The 27,689-nt window shown below is 51.5% G+C and overlaps 12 protein-coding genes across 12 annotated transcripts, besides 11 other annotated features; 7 read left to right on the top strand and 5 right to left on the bottom strand.

Annotated features, from left to right (window-relative positions):
* Positions 1-222: 222 nt before the first annotated feature.
* On the top strand, positions 223-1,049 carry NFIA_056680 (uncharacterized protein; the record flags this gene model as incomplete). The annotated part of the gene is made up of 2 exons (XM_001258215.1): positions 223-665; positions 731-1,049. 2 exons carry the CDS (start codon positions 223-225, stop codon positions 1,047-1,049), a joined length of 762 nt encoding a protein of 253 aa, XP_001258216.1.
* Positions 1,050-1,541: 492 nt separating this feature from the next.
* Positions 1,542-4,574, bottom strand: NFIA_056670 (putative extracellular protein; the record flags this gene model as incomplete). The annotated part of the gene is made up of 1 exon (XM_001258214.1): positions 1,542-4,574. One exon carries the CDS (start codon positions 4,572-4,574, stop codon positions 1,542-1,544), a length of 3,033 nt encoding a protein of 1,010 aa, XP_001258215.1.
* Positions 1,826-2,471: a microsatellite.
* Positions 1,859-1,951: a microsatellite.
* Positions 1,907-1,990: a microsatellite.
* Positions 2,036-2,266: a microsatellite.
* Positions 2,036-2,606: a microsatellite.
* Positions 2,261-2,401: a microsatellite.
* Positions 2,396-2,536: a microsatellite.
* Positions 2,435-2,698: a microsatellite.
* Positions 2,444-2,729: a microsatellite.
* Positions 2,531-2,696: a microsatellite.
* Positions 3,229-3,317: a microsatellite.
* A 1,613-nt stretch (positions 4,575-6,187) lies between the features above and the next one.
* On the top strand, positions 6,188-8,055 carry NFIA_056660 (UV-endonuclease UVE-1; the record flags this gene model as incomplete). Its single annotated transcript, XM_001258213.1, has 2 exons — positions 6,188-6,406; positions 6,478-8,055. The coding sequence occupies 2 exons, from the start codon at positions 6,188-6,190 to the stop codon at positions 8,053-8,055; spliced, it is 1,797 nt and encodes a 598-aa protein (XP_001258214.1).
* A 1,087-nt stretch (positions 8,056-9,142) lies between these two features.
* NFIA_056650 (phosphatidate phosphatase App1 family protein) lies at positions 9,143-11,632 on the top strand (the record flags this gene model as incomplete). Its single annotated transcript, XM_001258212.1, has 1 exon — positions 9,143-11,632. One exon carries the CDS (start codon positions 9,143-9,145, stop codon positions 11,630-11,632), a length of 2,490 nt encoding a protein of 829 aa, XP_001258213.1.
* A 484-nt stretch (positions 11,633-12,116) lies between these two features.
* On the top strand, positions 12,117-13,821 carry NFIA_056640 (acyl-CoA dehydrogenase family protein; the record flags this gene model as incomplete). Its single annotated transcript, XM_001258211.1, has 4 exons — positions 12,117-12,723; positions 12,773-12,998; positions 13,055-13,423; positions 13,485-13,821. The coding sequence occupies 4 exons, from the start codon at positions 12,117-12,119 to the stop codon at positions 13,819-13,821; spliced, it is 1,539 nt and encodes a 512-aa protein (XP_001258212.1).
* Positions 13,822-14,726: 905 nt separating this feature from the next.
* On the top strand, positions 14,727-15,720 carry NFIA_056630 (uncharacterized protein; the record flags this gene model as incomplete). Its single annotated transcript, XM_001258210.1, has 2 exons — positions 14,727-15,085; positions 15,156-15,720. 2 exons carry the CDS (start codon positions 14,727-14,729, stop codon positions 15,718-15,720), a joined length of 924 nt encoding a protein of 307 aa, XP_001258211.1.
* A 57-nt stretch (positions 15,721-15,777) lies between these two features.
* Positions 15,778-16,929, bottom strand: NFIA_056620 (uncharacterized protein; the record flags this gene model as incomplete). The annotated part of the gene is made up of 4 exons (XM_001258209.1): positions 15,778-15,825; positions 15,885-16,521; positions 16,582-16,715; positions 16,777-16,929. 4 exons carry the CDS (start codon positions 16,927-16,929, stop codon positions 15,778-15,780), a joined length of 972 nt encoding a protein of 323 aa, XP_001258210.1.
* A 1,345-nt stretch (positions 16,930-18,274) lies between these two features.
* On the top strand, positions 18,275-19,406 carry NFIA_056610 (proteasome inhibitor PI31 family protein; the record flags this gene model as incomplete). Its single annotated transcript, XM_001258208.1, has 2 exons — positions 18,275-18,461; positions 18,544-19,406. 2 exons carry the CDS (start codon positions 18,275-18,277, stop codon positions 19,404-19,406), a joined length of 1,050 nt encoding a protein of 349 aa, XP_001258209.1.
* A 576-nt stretch (positions 19,407-19,982) lies between these two features.
* NFIA_056600 (serine/threonine-protein phosphatase) lies at positions 19,983-21,092 on the top strand (the record flags this gene model as incomplete). The annotated part of the gene is made up of 4 exons (XM_001258207.1): positions 19,983-20,144; positions 20,220-20,261; positions 20,337-20,442; positions 20,518-21,092. 4 exons carry the CDS (start codon positions 19,983-19,985, stop codon positions 21,090-21,092), a joined length of 885 nt encoding a protein of 294 aa, XP_001258208.1.
* Positions 21,093-21,623: 531 nt separating this feature from the next.
* NFIA_056590 (SDR family NAD(P)-dependent oxidoreductase) lies at positions 21,624-22,686 on the bottom strand (the record flags this gene model as incomplete). The annotated part of the gene is made up of 2 exons (XM_001258206.1): positions 21,624-21,760; positions 21,831-22,686. 2 exons carry the CDS (start codon positions 22,684-22,686, stop codon positions 21,624-21,626), a joined length of 993 nt encoding a protein of 330 aa, XP_001258207.1.
* A 519-nt stretch (positions 22,687-23,205) lies between these two features.
* Positions 23,206-24,996, bottom strand: NFIA_056580 (putative homogentisate 1,2-dioxygenase; the record flags this gene model as incomplete). Its single annotated transcript, XM_001258205.1, has 7 exons — positions 23,206-23,465; positions 23,522-23,644; positions 23,698-23,860; positions 23,917-24,519; positions 24,569-24,743; positions 24,803-24,825; positions 24,877-24,996. 7 exons carry the CDS (start codon positions 24,994-24,996, stop codon positions 23,206-23,208), a joined length of 1,467 nt encoding a protein of 488 aa, XP_001258206.1.
* Positions 24,997-25,713: 717 nt separating this feature from the next.
* Positions 25,714-27,536, bottom strand: NFIA_056570 (putative carboxylesterase; the record flags this gene model as incomplete). Its single annotated transcript, XM_001258204.1, has 6 exons — positions 25,714-26,292; positions 26,350-26,691; positions 26,749-26,930; positions 26,985-27,032; positions 27,098-27,267; positions 27,352-27,536. 6 exons carry the CDS (start codon positions 27,534-27,536, stop codon positions 25,714-25,716), a joined length of 1,506 nt encoding a protein of 501 aa, XP_001258205.1.
* Positions 27,537-27,689: the final 153 nt, after the last annotated feature.

Below are 27,689 nucleotides of genomic sequence, written 5' to 3'. Positions count from 1 at the left end.
CTTGCTGCCTCCGAGGGCTGCATCTTTTCAATTTCTGCACTCTTTTATTCTCCCTGAAGGATCCCGTTGCCTGCAGCGCATTTCTGCGAGATTCCTAGTTACACGAATCGCCTTTACTGGCTGTCTCCTTGAAAATATACCTCTCGCCCAGTTGAATTCCATACTTACCGTCAACTGTTTATTTACGACCTCTCGCCTAGTCGCGAGTGAGAAATAGTCAATATGGGAGCCGGCGGCGTCGTTATCCGCTTTTTCAATTTAGCAATTCGAGTGCTCCAATTTCTCGATGCCGCAGTCATCCTGGGGATCTTCTCATACTTCCTGGCTGTCCAGAGCCAACATAACCAGCCCATTCCAACATGGATGAAGGCCGTTGAGGGACTTTCCGGCGCAGCAACTTTGTACGGACTACTCGGATCTCTCTTCACCTGCTGCGTGGGAGGGCTTGCCTTCTTCGCCTTCCTGGCCATCGTGCTTGATGTGTGCTTCATCGGAGCGATGATTGCCATCGCCGTGATGACCCGTGACGGAACCCAGTCCTGCTCCGGGAACGTCAATACTCCCGTGGGCTCCGGCGCTGATAATGTCGACAGCGCATCTGGCGTCCGGCTGGGCTACGCATGCATGCTCGAAAAGGTCACTTTTGCAGTCTCGATTATCGGAATGTGAGTCAGACACTTTCCCTCTAGCCAATTTATCAAAGGCCCATTGCTGACCTATGAACTACCAGTTTCCTCTTTTTGATCTCAATTCTCTTCCAATTCCTCTACGCCCGCCACCACAAGCGCGAAAAGCGTTTCGGCCCTTCCCCGGCAAACGGGTACACCTACGGCACCGGCACCCAACGCCGTGGCTTCTGGCGCCGCAACAAGCGTACCCCGGAAACTGCCAGCGCAGACGACATGCTTCCTGGACACCCTACCCCTCGCGACGTGGAAATGGGCGATAGCGCCGAGAAACCCAGCGTCTTCGGTGGTCGCTTCTTCTCGCGCAACAACAATGCTGCGGCTAATGGCTATGGTGGCTCTGCCTATACCGGCAACTATTGATCATGGTCATTTTTCCCGTGCAATCGGTTTTCCATTGCGTTGGAATGCGCGAAAACACGCTTATATGCGTGGATAATGTATTTGACCGAGCCTCGTTTGCTGAGTGGAGTTGGAATTCAATTCTGCTGGAGGAGATTAGGTCTATGATTGTATGAGCTAGTTGATGATACCATTTCTAATTCATGTACACTTTGCTGTATTGTAATTGCTCCGTGGAAGTGGTACGGTTGAGATAATAATTTGACATTTTTAGGATCATATTACATCCATCTACCTAGAGCAGCGAACGCAGGGCAGATTAATAATTAATCAATTAAAGGTCCTTGACAGAAGGTACACAAGGAATAACAAGACCGAAACTCAAAAACCGAAACAACCTCTCACATATAGCAACCACGAGAACACAAGTTGAATTAAGGATGGTATGTGCATACACCGAAAAGTCGAAGGCCGTTGCAAATATTAAAGGAACGGGGAAGACTTATGATAACCCTACGTACGCTCGATAACACCGTGGCTGCAGCGCGTACCGGCGGCAACAGGTCCCATCTGAACAGGTTTGCCCCAGTCGCACTTCGCCCATGTCTGACCATCGGCCCCGCACAGGATCTCGCCGTGTTCGCAAGTCTTTGGGAATCCTTGCGCAGGCGCAGCCTCGGAAGGCTTTGGCTCAGGGGCATGCTCAGGTTCGGGGTTGTCCTTCGGCTTGGGTTTGGGTGCAGACTCTGGCTCAGGCTTATACCCAAACTGGGGCTTGGCCTGAGACTCAGTTTGAGGCTTGTATCCAGACTCAGCAGCGGACTGAGCAGACTGGGGCTGGTATCCAGAGTCAGGGGCAGATTGACCAGACTGGGACGACTGAGGCTTGTATCCAGACTCAGCAGCGGACTGAGCAGACTGGGGCTGGTATCCAGAGTCAGGGGCAGATTGACCAGACTGGGACGACTGAGGCTTGTATCCAGACTGGGCGGCGGACTGAGATGCGGACTGAGGGTTGTACCCAGAGTCTGGGGCAGATTGACCAGACTGGGATGACTGGGGCTTATACCCAGACTCTGGGGCTGCTTGAGATGCGGACTGAGGGTTGTACCCAGAGTCTGGGGCAGATTGACCAGACTGGGATGACTGGGGCTTGTACCCAGACTCTGGGGCAGATTGACCAGACTGGGATGACTGAGGCTTGTATCCAGACTCAGCAGCGGACTGAGCAGACTGGGGCTGGTATCCAGAGTCTGGGGCAGATTGACCAGACTGGGATGACTGGGGCTTGTACCCAGACTCTGGGGCAGATTGACCAGACTGGGATGACTGAGGCTTGTATCCAGACTCAGCAGCGGACTGAGCAGACTGGGGCTGGTATCCAGAGTCTGGGGCAGATTGACCAGACTGGGATGACTGAGGCTTGTATCCAGAGTCTGGGGCAGATTGACCAGACTGGGATGACTGAGGCTTGTATCCAGACTCAGCAGCGGACTGAGCAGACTGGGGCTTGTATCCAGAGTCTGGGGCAGATTGACCAGACTGGGATGACTGAGGCTTATACCCAGACTCTGGGGCTGCTTGAGATGCGGACTGAGGGTTGTACCCAGAGTCTGGGGCAGATTGACCAGACTGGGATGACTGGGGCTTATACCCAGACTCTGGGGCTGCTTGAGATGCGGACTGAGGGTTGTACCCAGACTGGGCGGCGGACTGGGAAGACTGAGGCTTGTACCCAGCTTCCGGAGCGGATTGAACAGACTGAGCCTTATATCCAGAGTTCGTGGCGGCTTGAGACGCCGGCTGAGGCTTGTACCCAGACTCTGGGGCTGCTTGAGATGCGGACTGAGGGCTGTACCCAGAGTCTTGGTTGAATTGACTCTCAGGTTGATACCCAGACTGAGCGGCGGACTGAGCAGACTGAGGCTTATACCCAGAGCCTGGGGCAGATTGACCAGACTGGGATGACTGAGGCTTGTACCCAGAGTCTTGGTTGAATTGACTCTCAGGCTGATACCCAGTCTGCGGGGTGGCTTGGGATGAGGATGATTGAGGGCTGTACCCAAACTCTGGGGTTGATTGGGACGCAGACTGAGGCATATATCCAGACTGTGGGATAGATTGGGATTCAGACTGCGGGTTGTAACCAGACTCAAGGTTAGATTGACTCTCAGGCATGTAACCAGACTCTGGGGTGGATTGAGACTGGGGCTGGGGCTGATACCCTAACTGCGGGCTTGCTTGAGACGAGGACTGAGGCTTATAACCTGATTGCGGGCTGGCTTGAGATGACGACTGAGGGCTGTAGCCAGACTGTGGGGCAGCCTGGGATGCAGGCTGAGGGTTGTACCCAAACTCCGGGGAGGATTGACTCTCAGGCTTATACCCGGAATTCCCTGTGGACTGGGACGCAGACTGAGGCTTATACCCAGACTGTGGGATAGATTGAGATGCAGACTGTGGGTTGTACGCGAACTCAGGGCTAGATTGACTCTCAGGCATGTAACCAGACTCTGGGGTGGATTGAGACTGGGGCTGAGGGTCGTACATGAACTCAGGACTGGAGGGCTGTGAAGGCTTGGGCCTTTCGCGAAGGGGTGCGTGGAGTCGAGTGGGTCTCGCCGAGGGCGTAGCCACAGAATGGGAGCTTGAAGGTGTCGCGGGAGACTGCGAACTTGACGGTTTGACCACATGATGGGAACTCGAAGGAGAGGCCAGAGAATGGGAACTTGAAGATGTAGCCTTAGATTGAGATGTGGCTGGAGATTGGGCACTTGAAGATGTAGCAGTGGAGGCAACGGCTTGATCGGACGAAGAGGCCTTGGGACTGTTGCTGCTCGAGTCACTGCGCAGGAAAGGCGCATCGCTCTCGCACTGGTATCCCTTGCCACTCAAGGAGCCCTCGACGGAAGGTCCGGGGAGAGGAAAGTTAACTTCCTGGCCTTCCACTGTCTTACACTTGCCGGGTCCGTTGATGTTGGCCTGGAACAAGGGTGGAAGGCTGTCAAAGCCGCCAGCCCGGCGGGAGAAGGCAGGAGACAGGTCGCGAGCGTGCTGACGGGCCTGAGAGCCACCCTTGATGGTGACCATAGCACAGTTCATGTACATCTCGCGGTTTCCGATCTTGTTGAACCACGACCAGGCTAGGAGGGCCTCGCCAGACGGGGCGTCCGAGGGAATTTGAAAGTTATACTTGGAGGTGAGAGGACACCCCCCGAGCATTGAATGGATAACTTTGAAGGTCTTGCCCTTGTCATATGAGAGAGCAATCTGGCAGGAACCTCCGCCGTGGGTCGCGCTGCCTTGTAGTTCAAGTTCGTACGCTTGGCCGGGCTTATAGTCAGCAACAGACTCAAAGGGATCATTGGCATATCCCTTGCACGGGTAATCAGATCCATCTGTTGACAGGGGGTTCGTGTAGGAGTAATCTTTTTGGCCATCCGCGTCCGGATTCAGCGGGCTCCGAATGGGATACGGCTTCGACATCTGCATATGTCCGGAGACACATGATGCCAAAAGGGCCGAAGCCACGAACAGGCCCTTCATTGCGAGAGCAACCCTACGAATATCTCTGTTTGAAAGGAAGATAATTCAAGGCGACTCTGTATTTGTAGAGTTAATAATGTCCGGTCAACAATAATAGTCGTGTCCCAGGCGTTTGCACGAGAGACACAAGAACAAGTAAAGGGTTCTCTCAGTGTCATCGGCTCATACAAGCTAGACAAGGAACAAGGAAACTCACCTATTAATCTTCAGACAACCACGATTGCCAGACACGGAGCTGTAAGGAACAAAGCTCGCAAAGAGGTGAAGAAAAAGGGGGCAAACGAACTAGACTCTCCTGCTCAGCAACCGGAAAGACAGCCTCACATTTTGTTTTGCTGGTTGCTGAGCAGCCTTTTAAGTCAGTCAAGACATGAGCTGGTATGTAACTCTGTACGACTCCATGGCATTTGGTTTCGGATTATAATCACCAAGAATGAACGCTGGATGCCATTGTCGGATCCACTATGGCGTCCACGAGTGACAGCTAATCACTCTGTTTTGAGGAATGAAGGAATGCTGGAGGTTCAACGGACTGTTCACCAGTAAGCATCGTGGTCGCTATGGCCTTGATACTTAGCACGGACCTTGTCAAGTCCAACGAGGCAGTATCCAAGTCAGACCCCATAATCCGCGTGCGGTATTTTGCCGGCAGAGATGATCGCCTGGTGGTTGTATATGGAGAGAGTGAGGACCTTCCATGACGACAATTTGTCGTTGACCACCACCTTGTTTTTCGGGACAGGATTTGAAGATTCTGGATGAATGGAGTTTAGATGATGTGATATGAACTGGCTTCCACGAGGAAAAGGACGACTTGTGATGGAATAGAGAGGCAGAAGAAAGTCACGGTTGATGGCTGCGGGAAGTTGGAGATACTATGTACCTACTCCGTACTATACAGAGCTTGGCAGTGACTAGTCTCCTATTCCTAAGGACCCGAGAAGCAAACATGCGCCCCTGAAAGGCTTAAATTGACCATCAGCTCCAGCCCCCTAACGTAGTACTGATCAAGCAGACGCGTCCTCTGGATAGGTAATCCTGACCACTCATTTGCTGCTGCTGTTTGCATTTACACATATCTTTTTGTTTTCCTCGGTTCCTTGGCTTCTTCCCTCATTTCTGCCGCCAGACCCCGATCGATCAAACGATTAACGACTAAGGATCATCGATCATCGATCGCAGAGAGAAAATGATCCGTCATCACAGTTAGAACTCAACTCGTCAGCAACTCCAACCTGTTCAACAGCAGGTTTTGCTGGATGTTGCTGCGGCCTACTATTTCGCAGCAGCAGAGGATATTAGCTCATGCTCTTCTCTTCCAACATGCCGCAGGTTCCCGTGGCCTGGAATTTGGCCCACCGCAAGCTTCGATTCGCCACGTCTCCTCGTCACGGTGGATAACTCAATCAGCTTCCGTGGCGAGCCAAAGTCTTTCTTATTCTCTAGCTCAGAGCCGTGGACGTTCCTTAGTTTCTGTTCGCTCTTATGGACGCGTTTCCGGCGTGATTGCGACACATTCCTCGGCTGGTCGATCGTTTAAACTGTTGACCACGCCAACTTTTCCTCCATACCTGCCTTCGAGAGGATTGTCGCGGTCTTCGGAATCTGTTAGCATGCCAGCCAGTGCTGTTGCGCCGGACGACACCCTCCGGATCGGGATTGTCCCAGAAGCAACCAAGTCAAACGACGAGCCATCTCAGGATGTTCCTTCAGACCCTGAATCAGATGACGAAGTTCCTGTTGAAGCAGAGGAGCTTCAGGATGCTCTCTCGCGTCCCCCACCTGTGAATAGTAGCTACCTTCCGCTCCCCTGGAGAGGCCGATTAGGCTATGTAAGTCAGGTTGATTCGCGCATTCTTTCGGATGCTGGCCCCTCTGTAGTTGTGTTACTTATGGTGTGTAGGCTTGTTTGAATACATATCTACGGAACGCGAACCCGCCAGTGTTTTGCTCTCGGACCTGTCGCATCGCGTCCATTCTTGAAAACCGACACCCACTTGCGGATCCCTCGCAGCCGCCTCATCCGACCAAGAACCGCCCTGATCGGGATCGGACGCCTGATGTTGCCCGCGGACAGGCTTACGTTGAGTCTCTGGGACTGGCCAATGCGCGAGATCTGATTAAGCTCCTGCGCTGGAATGACAAATACGGCATCAAATTCATGCGGCTGAGCAGTGAGATGTTTCCTTTCGCCAGCCATAAAGAGTATGGCTATAAACTTGCCTCATTTGCATCAGAGGTCCTCGCTGAGGTTGGCCGCGTGGTTGCCGAACTCGGTCATCGAGTGTCCGTACATCCTGGCCAGTTTACTCAGCTTGGCTCGCCCAGGCTGGAAGTCATTGAAAGCTCGATCCGCGATCTAGAATATCACTCAGAGATGTTGCAACTCCTCAAGTTGCCTCCGCAGCAAGATCGCGACGCTGTCATGATTCTCCACATGGGGGGTGTATTCGGCGATAAAGAGGCCACACTGGATCGGTTCCGGGAGAATTACAAAGGTCTTTCCCAGGATATCAAGAATCGGCTCGTTCTGGAGAATGACGATGTAAGCTGGTCAGTGCATGATTTACTGCCCATTTGTGAGGAGCTGAATATACCGCTTGTCCTCGACTTTCATCACCACAACATCGTCTTCGATTCCAGCCAAGTGCGCGAGGGTACTTTGGATATCATGGATCTTTTCGACCGGATCAAGGCAACTTGGACACGTAAGAACATCACGCAGAAAATGCACTATTCGGAACCTATTCCCTCCGCCATCACGAATCGGCAGCGGCGAAAGCACAGCGATCGAGTGTCCACGCTTCCACCTTGCGACCCGACCATGGATTTAATGATCGAGGCCAAGGACAAGGAGCAAGCCGTTTTTGAATTGATGAGGCGGTTTAAGCTGCCTGGCCACCACCTTTTCAATGATGTATTGCCTTACACGCGAACCGATGAGAACAGACCTTTCAAGCCCCCTCGCCAAACCAAGAAGAACGGAGGGTTCGTTGACCTCGAAGCTCAGGTCCCTCTTGCTCCTACTGTTCCCGAGGAAGAAGTAGGCATGGGAGGCCCGGAAAGAAGAGTCTATTGGCCACCAGGTATGGAAGAGTGGCTTCGGCCGAAGAAGATCATTCGTGTCAAAGCACGGCAGAGTCCGGCAAAATTGAATGCATCGAAGAAGAAGGCAAAGGCAAATGAAGACTCGTCACAAATAAAGGACGAGGATGCTGATGAGGAAGATGATGGGCCAGCGACTCCCAAGCCTAAGACTTCTCGTCCACCCAAACGCACTGCAAGTGTGAAAAAACAGACAAGCAGGAAAAGGAAAGCTTCACCGACTCCACCCTCTACCCCGTCGGTCTCTGATATCGAGGGTTTAGATCTGGCGGAACCGCCCATTCTTTCTGGTACTGAGACTGCCAATACTCGCCGTAGCCGACGCGCAACGACTGCGAAGAAGGTCAATTACGCCGAGGAGAGCGACTCTGCATGAAAGGATTTGCTTTATATTTCTGATGGGACATTGTCCTCAATGGCTGCTGAGCCAGTCTTCTGTATCATTAAATCACTTTCAGTCTCATACAATGTATTATTATTGCATATGTGAAAGTCACTCTCCAAGGGAAATGATAAGGATATTTTGACAAGGATCTATTAATAGCAGTATTTTTCAGGGGCTTCATTCGATTCCATCATTTTCCGTCTCTTGTAAGTCGTTAGTGGTGCATCTGCGGGCGATGATGAAATGATGCCGCCGGGTCCTGTTCCGCTTCTCCACAACTTGAACTCACAAAGAGGCTTGACGGCTTCTGGACTATCTATCTAGTCTCATTTTCTGCATCCCCGTTGACTCTGTTGACTCTGTCTCAGTTCCTGTCACCATTAGATCAGCATCTGTTCGCCATGTTCACTTGATCCTTGATCACGTCTACTCGGGAATCACAGCCCACAGAATCTCTGATCCGGCGACACCTAAGCACAGATCTCGGACAACCTTGCCGCCTACGAAGCTCATCAATCGGGATCACCTGGTTTTTCTACGACCTTGACGTTGATAGTATCAAGCTCTGCTTGTTTCTTCCGAATCCAACTCGAACTAGATTCCTTCCATATCGACCCTGGCTCCCAAAATCTATCCTCGCAGTCGTTGGCTAGCGCCCCCGCCGACTTCCCAGTTCCGGCGCCAGCCCCTCTTTCGGTTTCTCCCCTCGCTCCTTCGTCCCTCGAATCGAGACCGACAGACCAGGCCAGGGCGGCTTCTTCGTTTCTTTCGTCTCCTCATCGGCCCTCACGCCACCCGCCGCGCTCAGCTGCGCCTTTGGGGTCTTCGGCACGAAACTATCCCCGCTTTCCGCCACCGAGCACAAGCAAGGGTCTATCGCGCCATCGTTCAGCAGCAAGCAAGACGGGCACGTAGACGGATCTCGGGCAAGAAGGGTATACTTGAGCTTCTGCTTCTTGGGCGGAGGGGACCACCCAGGCGACTGGGTGCTGGCTCTGTTGGAGGGTCGCAGCTTGTCCCGCGCGTGAGAGGTCTGCGAGCAGCAGGACAAGCCCCGGATGCAGCTGCGAGATCCTCGATGTCCCAGTACGAGTCGTCCGCGTCTACATCGTGGGGCGCCGGGGGTGGCGGGCGGCGCAAGAAGGTCTACGAATATCTGAAGGCGGCTAATGAGCTACGGCAGACATACACGGCGCAATGGGCGGCACAGAGGAATAACCAGCGTGATTACAATGAGGATTACTACAATACCCCTGGTGCATTTTCCGATGTGGAAATCACGCGGTCTGGAAATGAGGAGATGGTTCTGTTCCCAAGCTATGCGAGGAGACTTGTGAAGGGAAAACGGCCGGAGGTTCAGGCCCGCCAGCGGCGCGATTCGACTTCGACGATTGATGAGTACCGCGGTGTGTCGGACGATCCAGAGCCCGCGTCCGAGTGGACACAATACGAGGACGAGCATGCAGTTGTGGCTGTCGATGTGCGAGGCTGGGTCTACGCACCTCACCGCGGGCCGATGACCCGGAAACATCGCTTGCTGATTGCTCTGGCCAGGAAGTTGAGCGGCATACCTGCTCCTAACACTACATCGGCTGATGATGGTAACGCGACTGTAGCGGTTGGAACTTCTACGAAAACGAGCGGGGCTAGCGAGGAGGAAATGGTTGATCAAGAGATGCAGTCTATCATCAATAACGCGGAGAAGAGCGCAGATCCTGTGTGGAAGGGCAGTGCTTCCGCTGATCGCAGTTCAAGTGCTTCTTCTGAGAAGACCACGCAACTCTCGCAGTTGAGCAAAGATGAGCTGACAGTTGCGAATGCGCATCTCATGGAGAGACTGCGCCCCTTTCTTACAAATCCCAGGGCGGCAATGCCTGTGACTGTCTTCTTCTACAACGACGAGCAAAGCCAATCGAGAAACATCATGACAGACGAATCGGGCCACTTCAATCTCCGTGCAACACTGTCGTTTGTACCAACTCACATCCGCGTGTTGGCCTCAGAGGAACTGTCCGCTACAAAAGAGATCCAAATCATCGAGCCAACAGGTGTCAGCTTGATCAGTGACATTGACGACACTGTGAAGCATTCTGCCATCACAAACGGCGCGAAGGAGATATTTCGGAACACATTTGTCCGCGAACTGGCCGACCTCACAGTGGATGGTGTCACTGATTGGTACAACGAGTTAGCCAAGATGGGTGTAGAGATTCACTACGTCTCTAACGCACCATGGCAACTCTACCCGTTGTTGGAACGTTATTTCAAACTGGTTGGACTTCCTCCAGGGTCCTTCCACCTGAAGCAGTACAGCGGCATGCTGCAGGGAATTTTTGAGCCTACCGCAGAAAGAAAGAGAGGCTCTCTGGAACAAATCCTGCGGGATTTTCCTGAACGCAAGTTCATCCTGGTCGGCGATAGTGGAGAGGCAGATCTCGAGGTCTATACTGATATTGTCCTGGCGAATCCTGGCAGAATTCTGGGCATCTTCATTCGTGATGTCACCACGTCAGACCGTAAGGACTTTTTTGATAAGTCTGTCGATCATCTAGAAGGCGTCCCTGCTCGAAGTCACAGTACTCCTCAACTTGTCGATGACTCGGATGCGATAGCAAAGCGGCCCGCGTTGCCACCTCGTCGGCCGCGTGAATCCCCAGGGCCATCTACAGATGCCGTTAGTATTGATAACGGCGACCTGATCGATCTACGGGACGAACAGGAGGAGAAAAGCTTATCGGCAGATACGCCCAAGCCCGCAAACTTCCGTATGCCGCCCATGAAGCCGAGCAAACCCTCCTCTCTTCGAGCTGCGACAACGAATTCGGAGTCGACAGAAAATGGGGCTTCTTCACAAATTGAGGATCTCATCCGGCGCAAGCCTGTCCCTCCAGTACCCCCTCGCCGTCAAATCGCAACAGATCAAGAGGAATCTTCGAGCTCCCCTAAAGCATCGGCGCAGAGTACAAGTTACGCTGGCGGCGTCCTGAATGCAGTCCAGTCGGTCACTAACTCCCTCCCAGCGGCGACAAAGCAGTTACCGTTCCGTCCCAAGACTTCTGACGGCAATGGCGCGGTCGATCAACCATCTGACGCGACAAAGTCGGCGCGTCCCAAGCAAGCCCCTCCGCCTCCACCACCGCGGCGTACAAATACGGGGATTTCGACTGTGACTTCGGATAGCCCCGTTAACCGGCCAGCATCGCAAAAAATACAGTCATACCCAGCTTCGGCCGCTGCTGCCGCGTATCAATTCGCGTCTGAACGTCTCAATTGGTCTGCGTCGCCAGCTACTTCACTGCGGTCGAGAGCTTCGATCCCATCGCTGAGTCGCTCCAGCACCAATCCTGTGAACAATCAATCAGACTCGTCATCTGTTCCCCCTCCTCCACTACCTAATAAGAGAGAGGAGCTGTGGCGACGGCGTTGGGAGCGGGCTAACGACCTCCTAGCGGAGCAGGGGGTTGTGTTGGGCAGTTGGCGTGTGGGAAATGATATGAAGGATGTCAGTGTGTTGTTGGTACAACAGGCTATGAAAGACATGCAGAATGACTCCAGAAAGGCATTCTGACCCAAAGGCATGAAGTTACTCTATATTCTTGGATCACGATGTACAAGTCTCCGATGTATATAACATACGTGATGTATACCCAGCACATGATAGATTATGGCGTGAACAGCGTTCTGACAGTGTACTTTAACCCGAGCGTGATAGAATAATCATCAAGCAGTTAGAAAAGACCGTTCTTTGTAAACGGACCATTTGATCACTGATCTCCGCGGTTCATGTCTGCCAATATGCCAAGAGGCTGGCCTTGTGTCCCAGACTTCCCAAAAGGGTAACATCCTCGGCTCACGGCTATCACAGGAAAATAACTAATCGTCCCCGCATGATTGGTAGTCTCTCGCATCCCCCAGTATCTATCTATAATATTCTTGCAAACCTTTCTCAAATCAGATCCTAGACTAGTATTGACGTGATATTCTCTGGTTGATCCTTACTTCTACACCTAGCGCCGACCATCTCAATCCTCCATAGACCCTACTCCCTCACCATGTCCAAGACCTTCACCCGCGCCGAGGTCGCGAAGCACAACACCGAGGACTCCCTCTGGTGCATCATCGACCACCGCGTCTATGACCTGACTGACTTCCTGGACGCCCACCCAGGCGGCAGCGTCGTCCTCGCCCAAGTCGCCGGCCAAGACGCGACAACAGACTTCTACAATCTCCACCGACAAGAGGTCATCGACAAGTACCGCGACCAGCTCTGCATCGGCACCATCGAGGGCGAGGCTCCCGAGGTCATCTCGCCCGAGCCGGGCAGTCTGAGCACCGTTCCCTATGCGGAGCCGCTCTGGCTGCGGCCGGAGTTCAAGAGTCCCTACTACAAGGAGAGTCATCGGCGGTTGCAGCGGGCGATGCGGGAGTTTACGGATCGGTATGTGACGCCTGAGGCGCAGGAGAAGGAGAGGGATGGGACGTATATTAGCCAGAAGTTGATTGATAAGATGGCCGAGGCGAATGTGTTGGCTATGCGGTTGGGGCCTGGGAAGCATTTGCATGGACGGAAGTTGTTGGGCGGTGTGGTGGATGGGAAGGAGTTTGATTATCTGCATGATATGATTGTTGCGCAGGAGATGGTTCGGAGTAACGCGAGAGGTGGGTAATTCTCCAAAGAGGTGCAGGGCGACGGGCTGACGTTTTGCAGGCTTCCAGGATGGAAACATGGCCGGGATGGTCATTTCGTTGACGGCTGTCCAGCAGTGGCTGCGCAATGCTCCTCTGCGCGAGAAGGTCACCGAGGAAGTTCTGTCGGGGCGCAAGAAGATGTGCTTGGCTATCACCGAGGCATTTGCTGGTAGTGATGTGGCCGGTCTCAAGACGACGGCGAAGAAGACACCAGATGGAAAGCACTACATTGTCAATGGCACCAAGTAGGGTTGTCCGCTGGATAAGACACCACTTTCCATGCTAACCAAACGATGTTTAGGAAATGGATCACCAACGGCATGTTTGCTGACTACTTTGTCACCGGCTGCCGGACCGAAAAGGGCTTCTCTGTGCTCCTGATTCCTCGCGGCGAAGGTGTCGAGACCAAGCAAATCAAGACCTCTTACTCCACCGCGGCTGCCACGGCATTCGTTCAATTCGAGAATGTCAAGGTCCCCGTCGAGAACCTGCTGGGCGAGGAACACAAGGGTTTTATCGTGATCATGAGCAATTTCAACCACGAGCGCTTCACCATGGTCTGCGCCGTCATTCGCATGTGCATGACCGTCACCGAAGAGTGCATGAAATGGTGCAACCAGCGCATCGTCTTCGGAAAGAAGCTCATCGAGCAGCCTGTCATGCGTCAAAAGTACGTTTCCTTCCACACTTGACAATCTTCCGAAATATATGTTGCTAACCGTTGTTGCTAGACTCGCTCGAATGATCTCTCTCTGCGAATCCAACCAGGCCTGGTTGGAATCCATCGCTTACCAGATGTGCAATATGACCTATGCTCAGCAAGCCGCTCACCTCGGCGGTCCTATCGGCCTCCTCAAGTCTCACTCTACCCGGTGCGCGCAGGAGATTGCGGACCACGCCACGAATATCTTTGGCGGTCGTGGAATAACCCAGAGCGGGATGGGCAAGGTTATCGAGATGTTCCACCGGACATACAAGTTCGATGCTATTCTCGGTGGCACGGAAGAGATCCTGGCTGATCTCGGCGTGAGACAGGCCATGAAGAAATTCCCCAAGGCGGTGCTGTAGATGTGCCCTACACCGTCTGGCCTTCTATCGTTCATTCTATGTGTAATTATACATCTTATTCTTGTTCTCGGATAGCGTTGCCTCTTTCTAGATACTGAGCTCCTATACCAGTCAAACTCGACCTGCAATCAACCAGATACTGCAGCGCTTCTTGTCTTTCTTTCTCCTGCTCCTTGACCTGAGACACAGGACCCATGCTTGCCAACAAGACGAGGAATCCAGCAACAAATCCACCATTATTTTGAAAAGTCATGGTAAAGTTTCCGTGAACCAATAGCCTTCAAATATAGCCAATGCGTGGGTCAGTTCGTATTGGACATTTCATGAGGGCCAGATGATCTAAAAGTATCTGAAAGTAGACTCTACTGAGGGATAAACCGCCGCTCGGAGCGACCGAGAAAGATGTGAGTCATATCAATATGACTCGTCTGTCGGGCGTGAGGCGTCCGTTTTGTATATACTTATTGCCAAAGTGCGAGTTGGTGATACTGCCTGATCAGGAAGGTCATTCAATTCCGGGGTGGGCCTGAGGCTTCGATCCCGAGATTTTGTGGAGCACTGGAGCAAAACGCTGCCACTCGGCAAGTAATTTCCGCCAGCTTGAGTAAAGAGCTTATGCTTAGCCGCAGGACTCTAATCAATGACTTACCTATTGAGACACCGTTGGCGTGTCTTGGCGACAGGCGAGGATATGCTTTGGAATCGAAAGAATGAGGTGTATTGCTTTTTGACTGTCCATGTGACATACTGACGTACCGCCGGAGTGTCGAGCTTCGAGGGCCCCTGCGGATGCAACTCTGGTGGGGTTGGGAATGGAATGTGATTCTTAAGCACCAAGGAGCACCCTTGATCTGTATGGGATATGCGCATTTCAATAGTATATTCTGCTTCCTACAGTGGACAAAATGGAACTGCTACAAGTCTCGGGTGCAGCATATTACGATTCCTTGCTTGGTCGTCGACCGCAAAACCCGCCCCATGATTTCACACGAGTTCTTTATATTCCTCGTCACAATTCAGCAACAGTGCACCTCCCTCTGTACGATGTCGCGGAGCAGTATCGCAATGCTGTCAAGGGATGCGTCCTCAACAGCAGCCAGTACACTGTTCAATTGAGTATGATGGAGAAGCCGCGAGACGATGGGATGAACTGCGAAGTGGCCTATCATGTCAACCTGGACAGAAGCGCGACAGACGACGCGCCTGCCCGATTGCAAGTGCAGCGGAGATCGTTGTTCGAGGATGGCGAGGCAATAGCGCATGCGTATGTATTCATCTAGGCTGTTTGCAATGACTCCACCGTTCGATGTAATGTTGACTGCTGAGATGAATAGGTTGACGCGTGGGCCGCCTCATGACAGATGTCTAATCGCTGTCGGCAGCAGTCAGAAAGGAACTGACGCGTGTTGCACACTCATGGAAGCCTCCTTCCCGATACAACCGAGTATTCGAGGAAAATATCGCATCCCCCATCCTTATTTCACGTTCCTGCTACCAGGGAAGAACAACAACAACAAGCGAATAGTCCAATGGCAGGTCCGTCCCAAGGAAGATAGTCTGCGTCGATACACATTAGTTGAAATCGGTGCGGCGTCAGAGGTGTCTGACGGCGCACTGTCGGAAGACAATGTGCGAGAGTCGAAAATTCTAGCAATCTACCATCATATCGGAATCAACGTGTGGTTACCAAAAGATTTTAGCGAAGGTGTGCTTCTTCTTCCAGACCAAGCAGGGTCGGAAGATAACGAGCGGGAGCTGTTGATAGTTGCAAGTCTATTGGCTTTGCTTTGGCAACTGCGGGAGCAAGCGCAAATGAAGCCGCAAAAATTGAAGGGTGGCCACTCTCGAAATTCCCAAAACATGTTCCAGAAAGCAATTTCTGTCCTTCATAGGCATTAGCCATCAAAAGAGCGTCCATTAATTCTTGGACGGTTGAGTGAAATCATACCATCCTTGTCATATAATCAGATAATCATGCTGCTGTGTCAATTCGGGCGAATGAGTCTGTAATCAGTCAGAGGTCTGTGGAATGGAAGGGAACTGAGAGTCAGTAGGTCGCTTACGAAGGTGGTCCAGGAGATGTTTTGATCATCGCCAGGGGCTTGCGCAGCCCTCGCAGCCCAGACCTTCTCCAACAATTCTCGAGGTACCGGATTGCGGAACTCGGACCTTCGCTCAATCTCATTCAAGCGCGCGATGACATAGTATTGGGAGTGAGGAGAAAGCGCATCCGACCCACCCATGAACAGGGGGAAAACAAGAAGCTCCAGGAGGCAACAGTCGGAGGGAATTCTCGCTGTAGCGTCTAAAATCCTCGCCACGCACTCCTGTATCTCATTGCTTCGGGGTTGCTGTAATGGGTCTAACAAACGAAGGATGCGTAGAATGCAAGCATACTGAAACGCCTCCGCTGTGGACATCCACCGAGGATCAGAGCTGGGGTATGTTCTAGCTGTCCTGTCGAACGAGTAGAGCTTGTGCTTTGCTGATTGCAAAGCAACTTGATACTCGTCCCACGATAACCAACCGAGATTGTATTCCTTTGCTTTTTCCAGGGCCGCTCCAATAACCAGGAATATCTCCCTGGGACATCCGTTGACTAGCTCGAACATTTCATCGGTGGCACTAGCGACGGTTTCGCGAATGTCCTGAGAGAAGCACAACCGTTCAGGACCAGCAAAGGCACGAATGATGTCAAGCCTGAACAGAATTTGATTAGTCAGGGAGCTGAGGTGCTAGATCAGCGCTGATTGCAAATACCAGGCCAAATTTCCCAGGAAGAAAACCGCTCGTCGTCGCCGACTATTCAACCCATCCGCCAATAGTAGCTGTTTGCACACTGACATTGCCCCGGTAATGTGTATACCATGGGTAGAGATACCCGTCTCAGCAATCTTTAAGCTTGGTCAGAAGACTTCTGAAGAGGCTAGCAACGCGCTTTTCACCATGACTTACATCGTGTAGAAGCAGAATCTGGATTATGGCGAGAACAGCATCTTGCTCGTCCTCATGCAGGAAATTAGGTCCCTGACTCTTCCTGATTTCCTCGCTGAGAGCACGTATGGCTCTCAGCCGATACTCAACTGCAGCCTCCTCGTATAGAGACATATTTCCTGTAAGTTTGCCAAGATGAGAGGCCGAGAGCCCAAGTATGGCATATAACAAGCCAATTTGTTTCCGCGCCAACGGGAGTATATAGGCTCGATAAGGATTACTGCTAGTACCACCTATCTCAGCAATTTGATGCGGGCATATGAAGCTTTCATCTGTACCACTCTGGCGTCAGTGTTTTTGCCCTCCAAAATCCAGCCAATAAGAGCTTACAATGCGATAATAACATCTCTGTCTGGGTGAGATTCAGTATCTTTGGGATATCGTCTGGCAATTCTGTTGCGCTTCTGCTAGGCTTCTTAGAAGACGGTTGCGTTGCGACGTCCTCTGTCCGTCCAGGCGTATCCGAGTCCGGTGTTGCGGTAGTAGAGATTTGCTGCGACTCAGCAACGGTAGATTTAGCTCTGGTGTTCCTTGGAGTCGGCACTCTTGCGCCTTTCCACCTTCCCCGACTAGCGATTCCGCAAAACCGGTACAGGTCGGGGTACCCGCCGCATTCTAAGCCTTTTGAGATGCAACGTTGACACTTAGGTCTACCGCGGTCACACTTGCGGCACTTTTCCCGGCATGTCTTGCATGCGGGGCCTGCAGCGGTACCTAACATCAGAAGTGGTTGGCTATGGTTGCACGGCATAAGATGAATAGATGGTGACAAACCAGCTCGTGGCATTCCGTAGGCGGCGGAGGCTCTTCAGAAGGTGCGACTCCTGACTCTCATTGAATAAGGCGAGGAGGTGTCAAGGAAAAGTAATCTGAAAAGGCGGTAGTGAGACGACAATTATACCGCCTATCATGTTCGATTGAAAGAGCTTTCTACAAACATAGAATGAGCAATCAAGGTGTTGGCATTTTATATATTTACCACCTTGTCCCAATTTCAGAGACTTGTTCAGGATCGACAATACAACCACGATGTTCGGCTGAAATCGATAGCTGCCACCAAGTTTCGACACTTATCTTCAAGCAGATATTCAAATGCTTGTAGGTCTTGAAGATTTCCAGCGACATATTCAGATCTTTGCGGTCAGTTCATGCTGCTCCGTAAGCACTTGGAGGACACATATCAAGCTAGGCAACATTGGGTAAGGCGTCAGGCTATGGTAGAGCTTCTTCTTATCATTTTGCACGTGAATGTGGGGTGTTTGCAATATTGGTCGAATTAGTTAGTACTTGTCAAGCTGTCAGCCTTGTCGTATCTTCGGTCCGTTTGTCGCTCCGGCCACTATTGACGCAGCGAGCTGATGCCTACATCAGTACTTCGCCACTACTAAATATACCAGTCCTACCTTTGTGTAAGACAAACATATTTTCCATTGATACTTTGATTCTCACAGCTGAGAAAATGACCGGAAGCATGAACACGCTCAACTCTGACAATGTATTAGCCCACGCTGCGAGCGCTCTTCGGAAAGACAATGAGGGTCAGCTTAGCCTCAAGACACCCTACGAGGCTATTGCGCTCATCGGTCATGCATGTATGAAGGCAGTCGACTTCAGGCTTCTCGGATTGGGAGAGGAGCACACTATAGGTCTGCGAGAGATTTATTTGTGGCATAACCTTCATTGTCGTATCATTGGACGCATATAGCTGACGTACTCGTTCGTAAGCAGAAAGCTCGACTGAAGACCAGACCTTACCCGCAGAGTGGAGTGCTAACGATACATATTCTTTTCGATATGCCCATTCACAATCCTCTATGCAGTTCTTGCTGAAGATCGGTCGGTTGGGGAATAATGCCGTTGTCCTTGCCTTGGCCCTAGGCGATGACAAAACCTCTTCATTTGATCTGCCAGTCAAGGACTACATTTCCGAGTCCGCCTTTCCTATTACATCCGCAGATGACCTGGCAAAGACCCTGAGGGATGTGTTCATTTCCGAAGCGCGGCTGAATGACTTGATTGGGCTGTTTAAAATGAACGTGATTCTGAAGCTAGCTCCTGGTTTGTACAAGGAAGGATACGAAGACACCACTCAAGCCCTACGAGAAAGGCAACAAGAAAGGCCACCTCGATATGATCCCTTAAGGGATGATACACTACCTCAGCCTGCACGTCCTTATCCATTTGATGATCCCCTGGCGGCAGGTCCTCGTCGACCGGCGCCCCCAGGCGATTTTGCTCCCCCAGGATTTGAAGACGAATATGAGATCTACAGACCTCCTCGAGGATATCCCCAGGGGAATGGTGGCCGTAATCCATTGAGTATTGGCGATAGAGATTTGTATCCTGCCGGTCTCGGTCCGAATGATCCTATTCGAGGAGGCGTCGGCCCTGGTCTTGGAGGGGGAGGTGGTGGCGGAATGCACCCAACATTTGACGACCCCTTGTTCGGTGGTCGCCGAGACGATGGTTATGATCCGCAAGCGCCCCCTGGATCTCGATATGATCCTGTAGGTCCGGGAGGTGCGCCATCCGGGCGAGGACGTGGTCCGTTTGGAGGAGGCTTTGGAGGATTTGGCGGTGACATCATTTAGGCGCGCGGCTAAGCAGTAGTTAAGCCATTTGTAGCTGACAAGAGCACACAATACGGGCTCGGGTAGTACTCCTGCTAGATTGACGACAGAATGCATAATGAAATTAATCTATAAACAGAGCATCTACAATTCGCGAGTAATCCAACTAACACACCATAGTATCAATGTAATCGCCCTTCTTGGCGTCAAGGAAGCCAAAACTCGGTCAGGAGTCGAGTTCCTGGGGATCGTGGAGAGAGGGTGTGGCTTGGACGAGCCAAAGTGTGGCGCATGCCGGCACCTCCTGGCGTCTGTCCAGCACAGCACGGCACAGCAAAGCAATCCCTCTTCTACACCAACACTAACCAGGTCGCTTTTCTCCCAACTTTCGTCTCTCATCTATCCCACTGCATCCGAATTTTTTCTCGCCCGTTGAAGTTTATATTGTTCTTATTCAATTATATCTCCTTTGTTTTGGGGATTCTTGCATCATCACAACCGAGAAAATCCCTGGTCAGCCTCACGAGACCGTCCCCTCCAGTCTCCCGCCCCTCCTCCACATTTGCAGTTGTCCTGAGCTTGTTGTCGCCCACCACAATGGAAAATAACATGGAAATTGATCCGGCGCGGTCACCGGAGCCTCATCACCTTTCGCCAACAACCGACCCTGGGTCTATACCTACGCTCGATGGGTGGATTGAAAACCTGATGGCTTGCAAGCAACTAGCGGAAGATGATGTTCGGAGACTCTGTGATCGAGTGCGTTTTTCCTGATACGTGTTGCCTCCGACATCATTATGGCAATGAAATCTAATCGAGGTTTGCGCGTTGCAGGCTAGAGAAGTGTTGCAGGAAGAGTCAAATGTGCAGCCAGTCGTATGTGCTTCCCTCGGCCTGTTCTTGCCGTGTCATTAATGCGGATCGCCCGAGATGTTGACTTGAATCTCTCAGAAATGCCCCGTGACTGTCTGTGGTGATATACATGGTCAATTCCACGACCTAATGGAACTTTTCCGCATTGGAGGTCCTAATCCTGACACAAACTACCTCTTCATGGGTATGTGATATTTCACCCTTGATTCATCCTTTTTGTCTCCTTGCTCCGTGACTCATAATAGACTTGCGTTTCCAGGTGACTACGTCGACCGTGGCTACTACTCTGTAGAGACTGTCACACTCCTTGTCTGCCTCAAAATCCGTTACCCCCAGCGAATCACCATCCTCCGAGGAAATCACGAGTCCCGCCAGATCACACAAGTGTATGGGTTTTATGACGAGTGCTTGCGCAAATACGGCAATGCCAATGTCTGGAAATACTTTACCGATCTTTTCGACTACCTTCCTCTCACCGCTCTCATCGAGAACCAGATCTTCTGCCTGCACGGCGGTCTGAGTCCCTCCATCGATACTCTGGACAACATTCGCTCTCTGGATCGGATCCAGGAAGTTCCTCATGAGGGACCCATGTGTGATCTGCTCTGGAGTGATCCCGACGACCGATGCGGCTGGGGTATCTCTCCCCGTGGTGCTGGTTACACCTTTGGGCAAGATATCTCGGAAGCATTTAATCACAACAACGGCTTGACTCTTGTTGCACGAGCACATCAATTGGTTATGGAGGGCTACAATTGGTCGCAGGATAGAAATGTGGTCACCATTTTTTCGGGTACGGCCCCTTTTTCCGCTCGTGTCTGTACCCACCACTAACGTGCCGTTCTCAGCCCCCAATTATTGTTACCGCTGTGGTAACCAGGCCGCAATCATGGAAATTGACGAGCATCTGAAATACACATTGTATGTTCCATTGAAAGCAAATGTCCGATCTTGGTTCATCTGTACTAACTGTTTCTCAAAGCTTACAATTCGATCCTTGCCCACGTGCGGGAGAACCGATGGTCTCGAGACGTACACCTGATTATTTCCTGTGATGTGGTTCCAATAGACAGACTTTTTTTCATCACTACTGACAAGTTGAGCTTCTTATGACCCTTCGAGAGGGCTACTGGGATGCTGGGAGCATACGAAAGGATCCACTTGTCACAATAATTGTATGTCCTTATTTCAGGCCGTGTTGATACCAATTATGAAAATAAAAGACGTTCGCAAGCCCTCTAGTGTCTGACCATTAATTCATGGCGCTCTATTTGCGATCAGTGTCGGGTAATAGGTATCTCAGAGGACCTCGTCTGCCATGTTTCACATAGCTCCTGGAGATTTCAAAAGCAAACCTGTAGGGTTTTAGCTGATCCGAATGGAAGGAACGAAATGATACTCACCTCCATCCACGTTGACGATTTGTCCGTTAACATAGGTCCCGGCCTTACTGCAGAGGTAAAGGACGACACTGCCAATATCGGATTCCCGTCCAACGCGGCCTATGCACTAAATATCAGCTCACTCGAGTCCGCAAAGCACAAGCACCGACTGCAATAAAGCAAGACTCACCGGCCGGAAATTTCTTCCCTAACTCTTCCTCCTGCCTAGACCTCCGATCCTCATCAAACCTGCCTATACTGATCTCATTCGGGAACACGCCCGGCGCAATACAATTCACACGAACCCCCAACGGCATAAAAGTATGCGCCCACTCCCTCGTCAGGTGTATCAGGGCCGCCTTGCTCGACGAATAGGCAAACTGGCCCTGAGAATGCGTCTTCGTCACCCCTGCCACACTCGCCACATTCAGCACCACGCTCGAATGGCCCGGTGCCGCTTTCGCCCCCTTCACAAGCAGCGGCAGCAGCGCGGCTGTGAGGAAATGGTGCGACCAGACGTTGCCGGCGTAGGCGATGCGCCATGCGTCCGCCCCGTCGCGGGTCATCCATCTCGAGACGGCGTCTGGGTCTGTGAAGTCGGTGTCGGAGGATGTGCCTTTCGCGCGGGGCTCGCTGGTGACGCCTGCGCTGTTGATGAGGATGTTGATCCCTTTTGATTCGGCTTTGGTGAGTTCCGCTGCGATGCCGCGGATTCCGTCTGTAGTGGAAGTATCTCCGGGGAGTCTGGGAGTCAGTATAACCTCGTCAGTAGGGACGGTGGAGGATGGGATGGCATGGGACAGGACGCACGGCGTGATCTGCCCGTTGAAGGAATATTTCTCCCCAATCGTGTCGAGGATCTCCTCCCTCGTACCGATGATGTAGACTCGAGCGCCGTTTGCTGCTAGTGTCTGAGCGGCCATGAGGCCAACGCCGTTGCCTGCTCCTGTGACGACGGCCACGTAGCCCCTGACCTCGAAGAGGGTGGCTGCTTCGAGGTCATGGACGTTGATGTCTTTGAAGTTGTATCGGGGGGCTGGATCCATCTCGCTACGGATTTAGGCACTGCAGATGAATAGATATCAGTATGCTAGGTACATTGAGAGGAACGGGGATGGGGTGACGCATTTGTAGGAATGATCGCATGTTGACATCTTTTTGAAGTCATCGCTTCGATGCGCTGCATCTTGCTGCTGCGTTCAAACAACGCAGCTGGCCATGTGTCATCGTAATGGAAGTTCGTTTCAATATACTACCTGTCGGGAGTTGCAAGCTTATACGATATTGAGATGTAGTTGGAGACGAGCGCAAGTTCACGCAACGTCCGATCCAGAAACCCTAAAAGCAATCCATCTAGCGTAGCAAGCGCCTCTGAAGGACATTTTCAGTTAATCCTCACTAGGGTTTTTTGGTAAAAAGAGAAAAGTAATTACGTCGGTTGCTAGGAAGAAGTAGCAGGTCCGAATACATAGCATTATCATTTCACGAAGCACGCGTTTGCGTAAAAGACTGCGAGTCAAGACTTTAGGTACAGGTAGAGAGCTAACGAGCGATTTGATATACACCTAAACTCGCAGTCCTTGCGCCTTCTTTGCCAGAATCTCTTCAACCTCTTTGGCATATTTGGAGAAGTTGTCCACCAGATCATCCCACATCTTGGGCTCGTGCTCGTGCCTCTTCTCGCTGTTCCAGGCATAGTCTGTAATTGTGAATGGGCGACTGGACTCGAACATGAACGCGATCGATGCCGGTGAAATCTGCATAACAGGTGGTTGGTTCTCCGTGGCAGCTTTGAATTGCTCGTACGCTACACCATGAGGGACCACTGACCACACAGTTAGCACCTTATGCAAGCAAACAAATATCGCGACGGCTACTCACTTCCACACTCAAACGAAATGCTCCCGGGGCTGAAGGCGTCCGAGCGGCCACCATATTCACCATAGATCAGGCCCATCAGTTCGGAGGCAGCATTGCGGTGATAGTAAGGTGGTCGGTAAGTGTCTAGATTTGTTAGCATGGCCACGGCATATTCTTTGTGGATAAGAACCACTTACGAGACGCTACATCCCAGCGGGGAGAGAAGATGAGGAAATCGGCCAAAGGCGCCGTGAGGTCGCGAGATTTGACTGTGAGTACACAGAAAATGGATGGATCGATATGATCTACGGAGATAGAGCCGACATTGATGAACTTTGTCAGGTCATACTTGTATGGGACCTATTGATATAGGGTTAGCTTCGCCTTGTATAGTAGACCATGAGGAATCAACATACGTAGTTACCATGCCAGGCAACAACATCAAAAGGACTGTGATTCTGCGTGCTCTTGAAGAATTTCCCTCCAAGCTTGTAAATAACCTCCCAGGGTTCCTGTGAAATCTCATACTTGGCATGGGGAGTAAGGAAATCTCGAGCGTTAGCCAAACCATTTGCTCCGAGCGGTCCCAGTTCGGGTAGCTCAAAGTAAGATCCCCAAACTTCGAGGATATACCCTCGAGAAGGGCCGTCAGGAAGCTCAACGCGGAAGCGAATACCACGCTGGATGACCACGATTTCTCCGGGCTGAACAAACAAGGGACCAAATTCGGTTTGAATGTCCAGGGCACCCTGCTGAGGAATGATGAGGAATTCACCATCAGAACTCACAAAGGCTTTTTTCTTCATGCTGGTATTGGCCGTATAGACATGGGTAGCGAGGCCCTCACGAAGGGTTGGGTCTCCTGATCCTGCTACAGTCTTGAGACCGGAGACAAAGTCTACCTCCTCCCCAGTCGGAATCTCAAATGGATGCCATGCTAACTGAGTTGGAGAGACACGCACTCGAGGATTTATCGGCAGGAAATTCGACTCTGTGTCTTTGTTGTCAGGAAGATCGGTCTGTAGCATCATCAGCCCGGGTCCAACGCTCCAAATGGCGTCAACGTACAAATCCCTGGTGGGCAACCGCCGGACGAGCACGGTACAACCATGCCTTCTTGTTGCAATGCCGTGGAGCGACAAAAGCAGTCGCGGTGATCTGCTCAGCATACAGGCCGAATCTCACATTACGAGGACTGTTCTGGCCCTGTGGAATGGTACCAGGAACAGCTTCGGAGACAAATCTATAGATATGTCTACATCAGCAGATTGGGTCGTGAATGTAGTTGCGCACTATACATACGAGTTGCCAAAGCCTGCTTGATACTGTAGGAGTCAGCTATCACGAAGACACGAACAAATATAATGAGAGCGTACCTGGTAGGGATCATTCCGTCTCGTGCTGAAAGAAGGAATGGTACCGTCCTTTTGAGTTTCTGCCCAATGGAATATCTTCTGATACTCCTCGGGATCAGATAGGGCGCCGGTAGAGGCCATGCTCGCAGTTCGGTAGTAAACGATCAAGTACTGAGTTCAGAGAAGCTCAATCTTCAATTGCTCCAATAGTGATCAATTTCGAGGGGAAACACGAAGCCTCAAATACCCTTTCCATCCTGAGGGGTCGACTAACGGCTGAATATAGAGTAAACCTTATGATTTGTCGGACACGTTCTCATCCGAATGTTCGAGCACGAAGGAATACGCGAGTGATCCTTTTGGTTTCTAATGGTGACGACGTCAGCCCGATTGAGGGCAGATCTGACTCAAAGTTCATACAAATCGGCATGTTGGAGAGGCCTTGCGTTGCCGAAGCCAAGTAGAGTGGAGCTTCAATCAATCAATCAAGGACGGAGCGATGTCCGTCATCATTCTGCTTTGATCGCATGGTTTGCCAAACCCCACATGAGTAAGCTGTGAGTAACGTGGAGAGATGATCCTTTTGTCAAGAACAGTTGTTCATAGTCGGGATTGAGTTGGTGTGGGAATTGCCGAGGAAGGAGGATTCCGAGGGGGAAGAGAAGGTCAGCCGACAACGCTCAGTCTATAACAGATCATCTGCGGTTTTGCATACAAGAATGGCTGTGCGCAGTTGGATTTACCCCAACCTTAGTCTCTACTTGGTCTATCTACTTCTCGACCTTCTTATGGAGCATGATCCTTGCAGATCTCGAACTTCTTGAATTTAGGCTGTGTGCCTTACCTCAAGGACCCGTATCAATTCAGCAGGCTGATTCTGCCTGCTGTTAACGCAAAAACTATTGGGAGGTAAGCTGCGATGCCAGCCTCTCGCAGCACCTTGAGGTGCTCTACTCTTCGCCGAGACGCAAACTGCGCCTCGGTAATCTCCATACTCTCTCCCAAGGGCCCATAGGCAAATCGTCGGTCTTCAGACCATGGGGACATGCCATTGACGAACCGTATCCAACGCTTCCGCATCTCTTGGCCCACTTCATTTGCAGCGGGGTTGAAAGAGAGATCCAGTCCTCCAAAAAGAAACAAGAGGTCGACTGCGTGGTGAGACCGGCTGGAAGACTGCCATGGGTTTGGTTGGTCAACCACGTATCTGAAAACATGTTTGTTCGCAGCTTTGAGCTTGTCGGCGACCAGCTCAACAGGGAGGGTGTATCGGGCGTCGTTGACGAAATCTAGAGCGCCCAGTTTGCAGGCAGTAGGACGGTCATGGACGACCTGGTACATCTTGCGCAGTTTTATGCCATAGTTCTTGTCGGTCTCGAAAGCCGCAGCAATTGATGCTCCGTCGAAGGTCTCGATTCCGTTTCTCCAAATGACAGACTATAGAAGTCAGACTAGGCGAGGGACAGTGTAATAGGAGAAGGATAGAGAACATACCTCATATTCAGTATCACCAATCATGAGTTCCTCGACTTGTTCGGGCTTGTTCTCCCAATCCTGGAATTCGGAATCCTCCTGTATCCACATCGTATTCACATTGCACTCCTGCAATGCGCGAATTAGACACTCAACAGACGAATGACGAAGCGACTTCTGTCCCAACTCCTGCACCTTGCTTTCGAGTGTGTTGATGAGCGCGCTTCCTCTTTCGGCCGGCAACGGCGAAGAGAGGTATAGCGACCCGGATGCCAGAACAGCTCTTTGGACAGGAGGGCCGGTAATCAGATGCGCATGGACATAAACCGCTCCTGCGCTCTCTCCAGCAAGGGTGATATTATGCTGGAGTGAGAAAAGACGTTAGCATCAGGTGTTCTTAAGCAGCGTTGGATCACCCACTGGATCACCCCCAAATTCCACGATGTTCTTCCGAACCCAGTCAATGGCCAAACTTTGGTCTTTTATCGCGAGGTTCTTCTCCTTTCCGTCGCCAAAACTAAAGATATTGAGACGGTAGTTGAAAGAGACGAAAAGAAACGGCTGGCCCTCCTTGATAGACTCAGCAACGATCCGGGTCGGGTCTATGCGTACTCAGGAATCAGCATGGAAAAAACGTAGCAATTCACATGTCTTACCGCAGATTTTCGACTGAGCAGAACAGAATGTAACAACTTGAGAACCGCCTAAGGCACTGCTGTTAGCACAGCCAATGCTTTGGCTTGGTATCCTTGCAAATCTGCCATCGTACCATATATCCAGACGAGAACAGGAAGAGGGCCATTAGTGGCAGATAGAGGAGGACGGGTAATGTCCAGATTTAGGCATTCAAACTCATCCTCAGCTTCGGGCTCGATCTCGAAATCCTCGGGGATGCGCAACAAATGGCGCACGTCTACATGAACCTGCGGACATTTTGGCCTGTTTGAACATCAGATTTAATATACGAATCATATGCCAATGGAGAATGAAAATAGCTTCCCCGAACTCAGACACAAGACATACCCATATTTCGTAGCATCAACGACGCCCCCGTTGAAGCTTTCCACAGGCTGAGCACGCTCGAACCGCGCCGGTATTTTGGCATACTTGATTCCGCGAAATTGGTCAACTACGACATCGTCGAAATCCCTTCGGACACCTGTAAAGAGTGCCTGAAGCCCTTGATGTTGTACTTGTGGAGCTGCCATAGTCACAATCGCAGAGTCAGTCTGGTAGTCAGGGACGAGGGGGAAGCGGGGAAACAGAATATGGAGCAGGTAATGTTTTCGAGGTGTCTGCACTACCTGCACCCCTTTCTCTTCATGAATTGCTCTTCATTCAGTCGGCTATTATGCTTTCCG

Source organism: Aspergillus fischeri, genomic scaffold, assembly GCF_000149645.3.
Source record: "Aspergillus fischeri NRRL 181 1099437636266 genomic scaffold, whole genome shotgun sequence".
NCBI lineage: Eukaryota > Fungi > Ascomycota > Eurotiomycetes > Eurotiales > Aspergillaceae > Aspergillus > Aspergillus fischeri.
The sequence above is the reverse complement of the archived record's forward strand: the minus strand, read 5'-3'. Positions and strand labels throughout refer to the sequence as shown.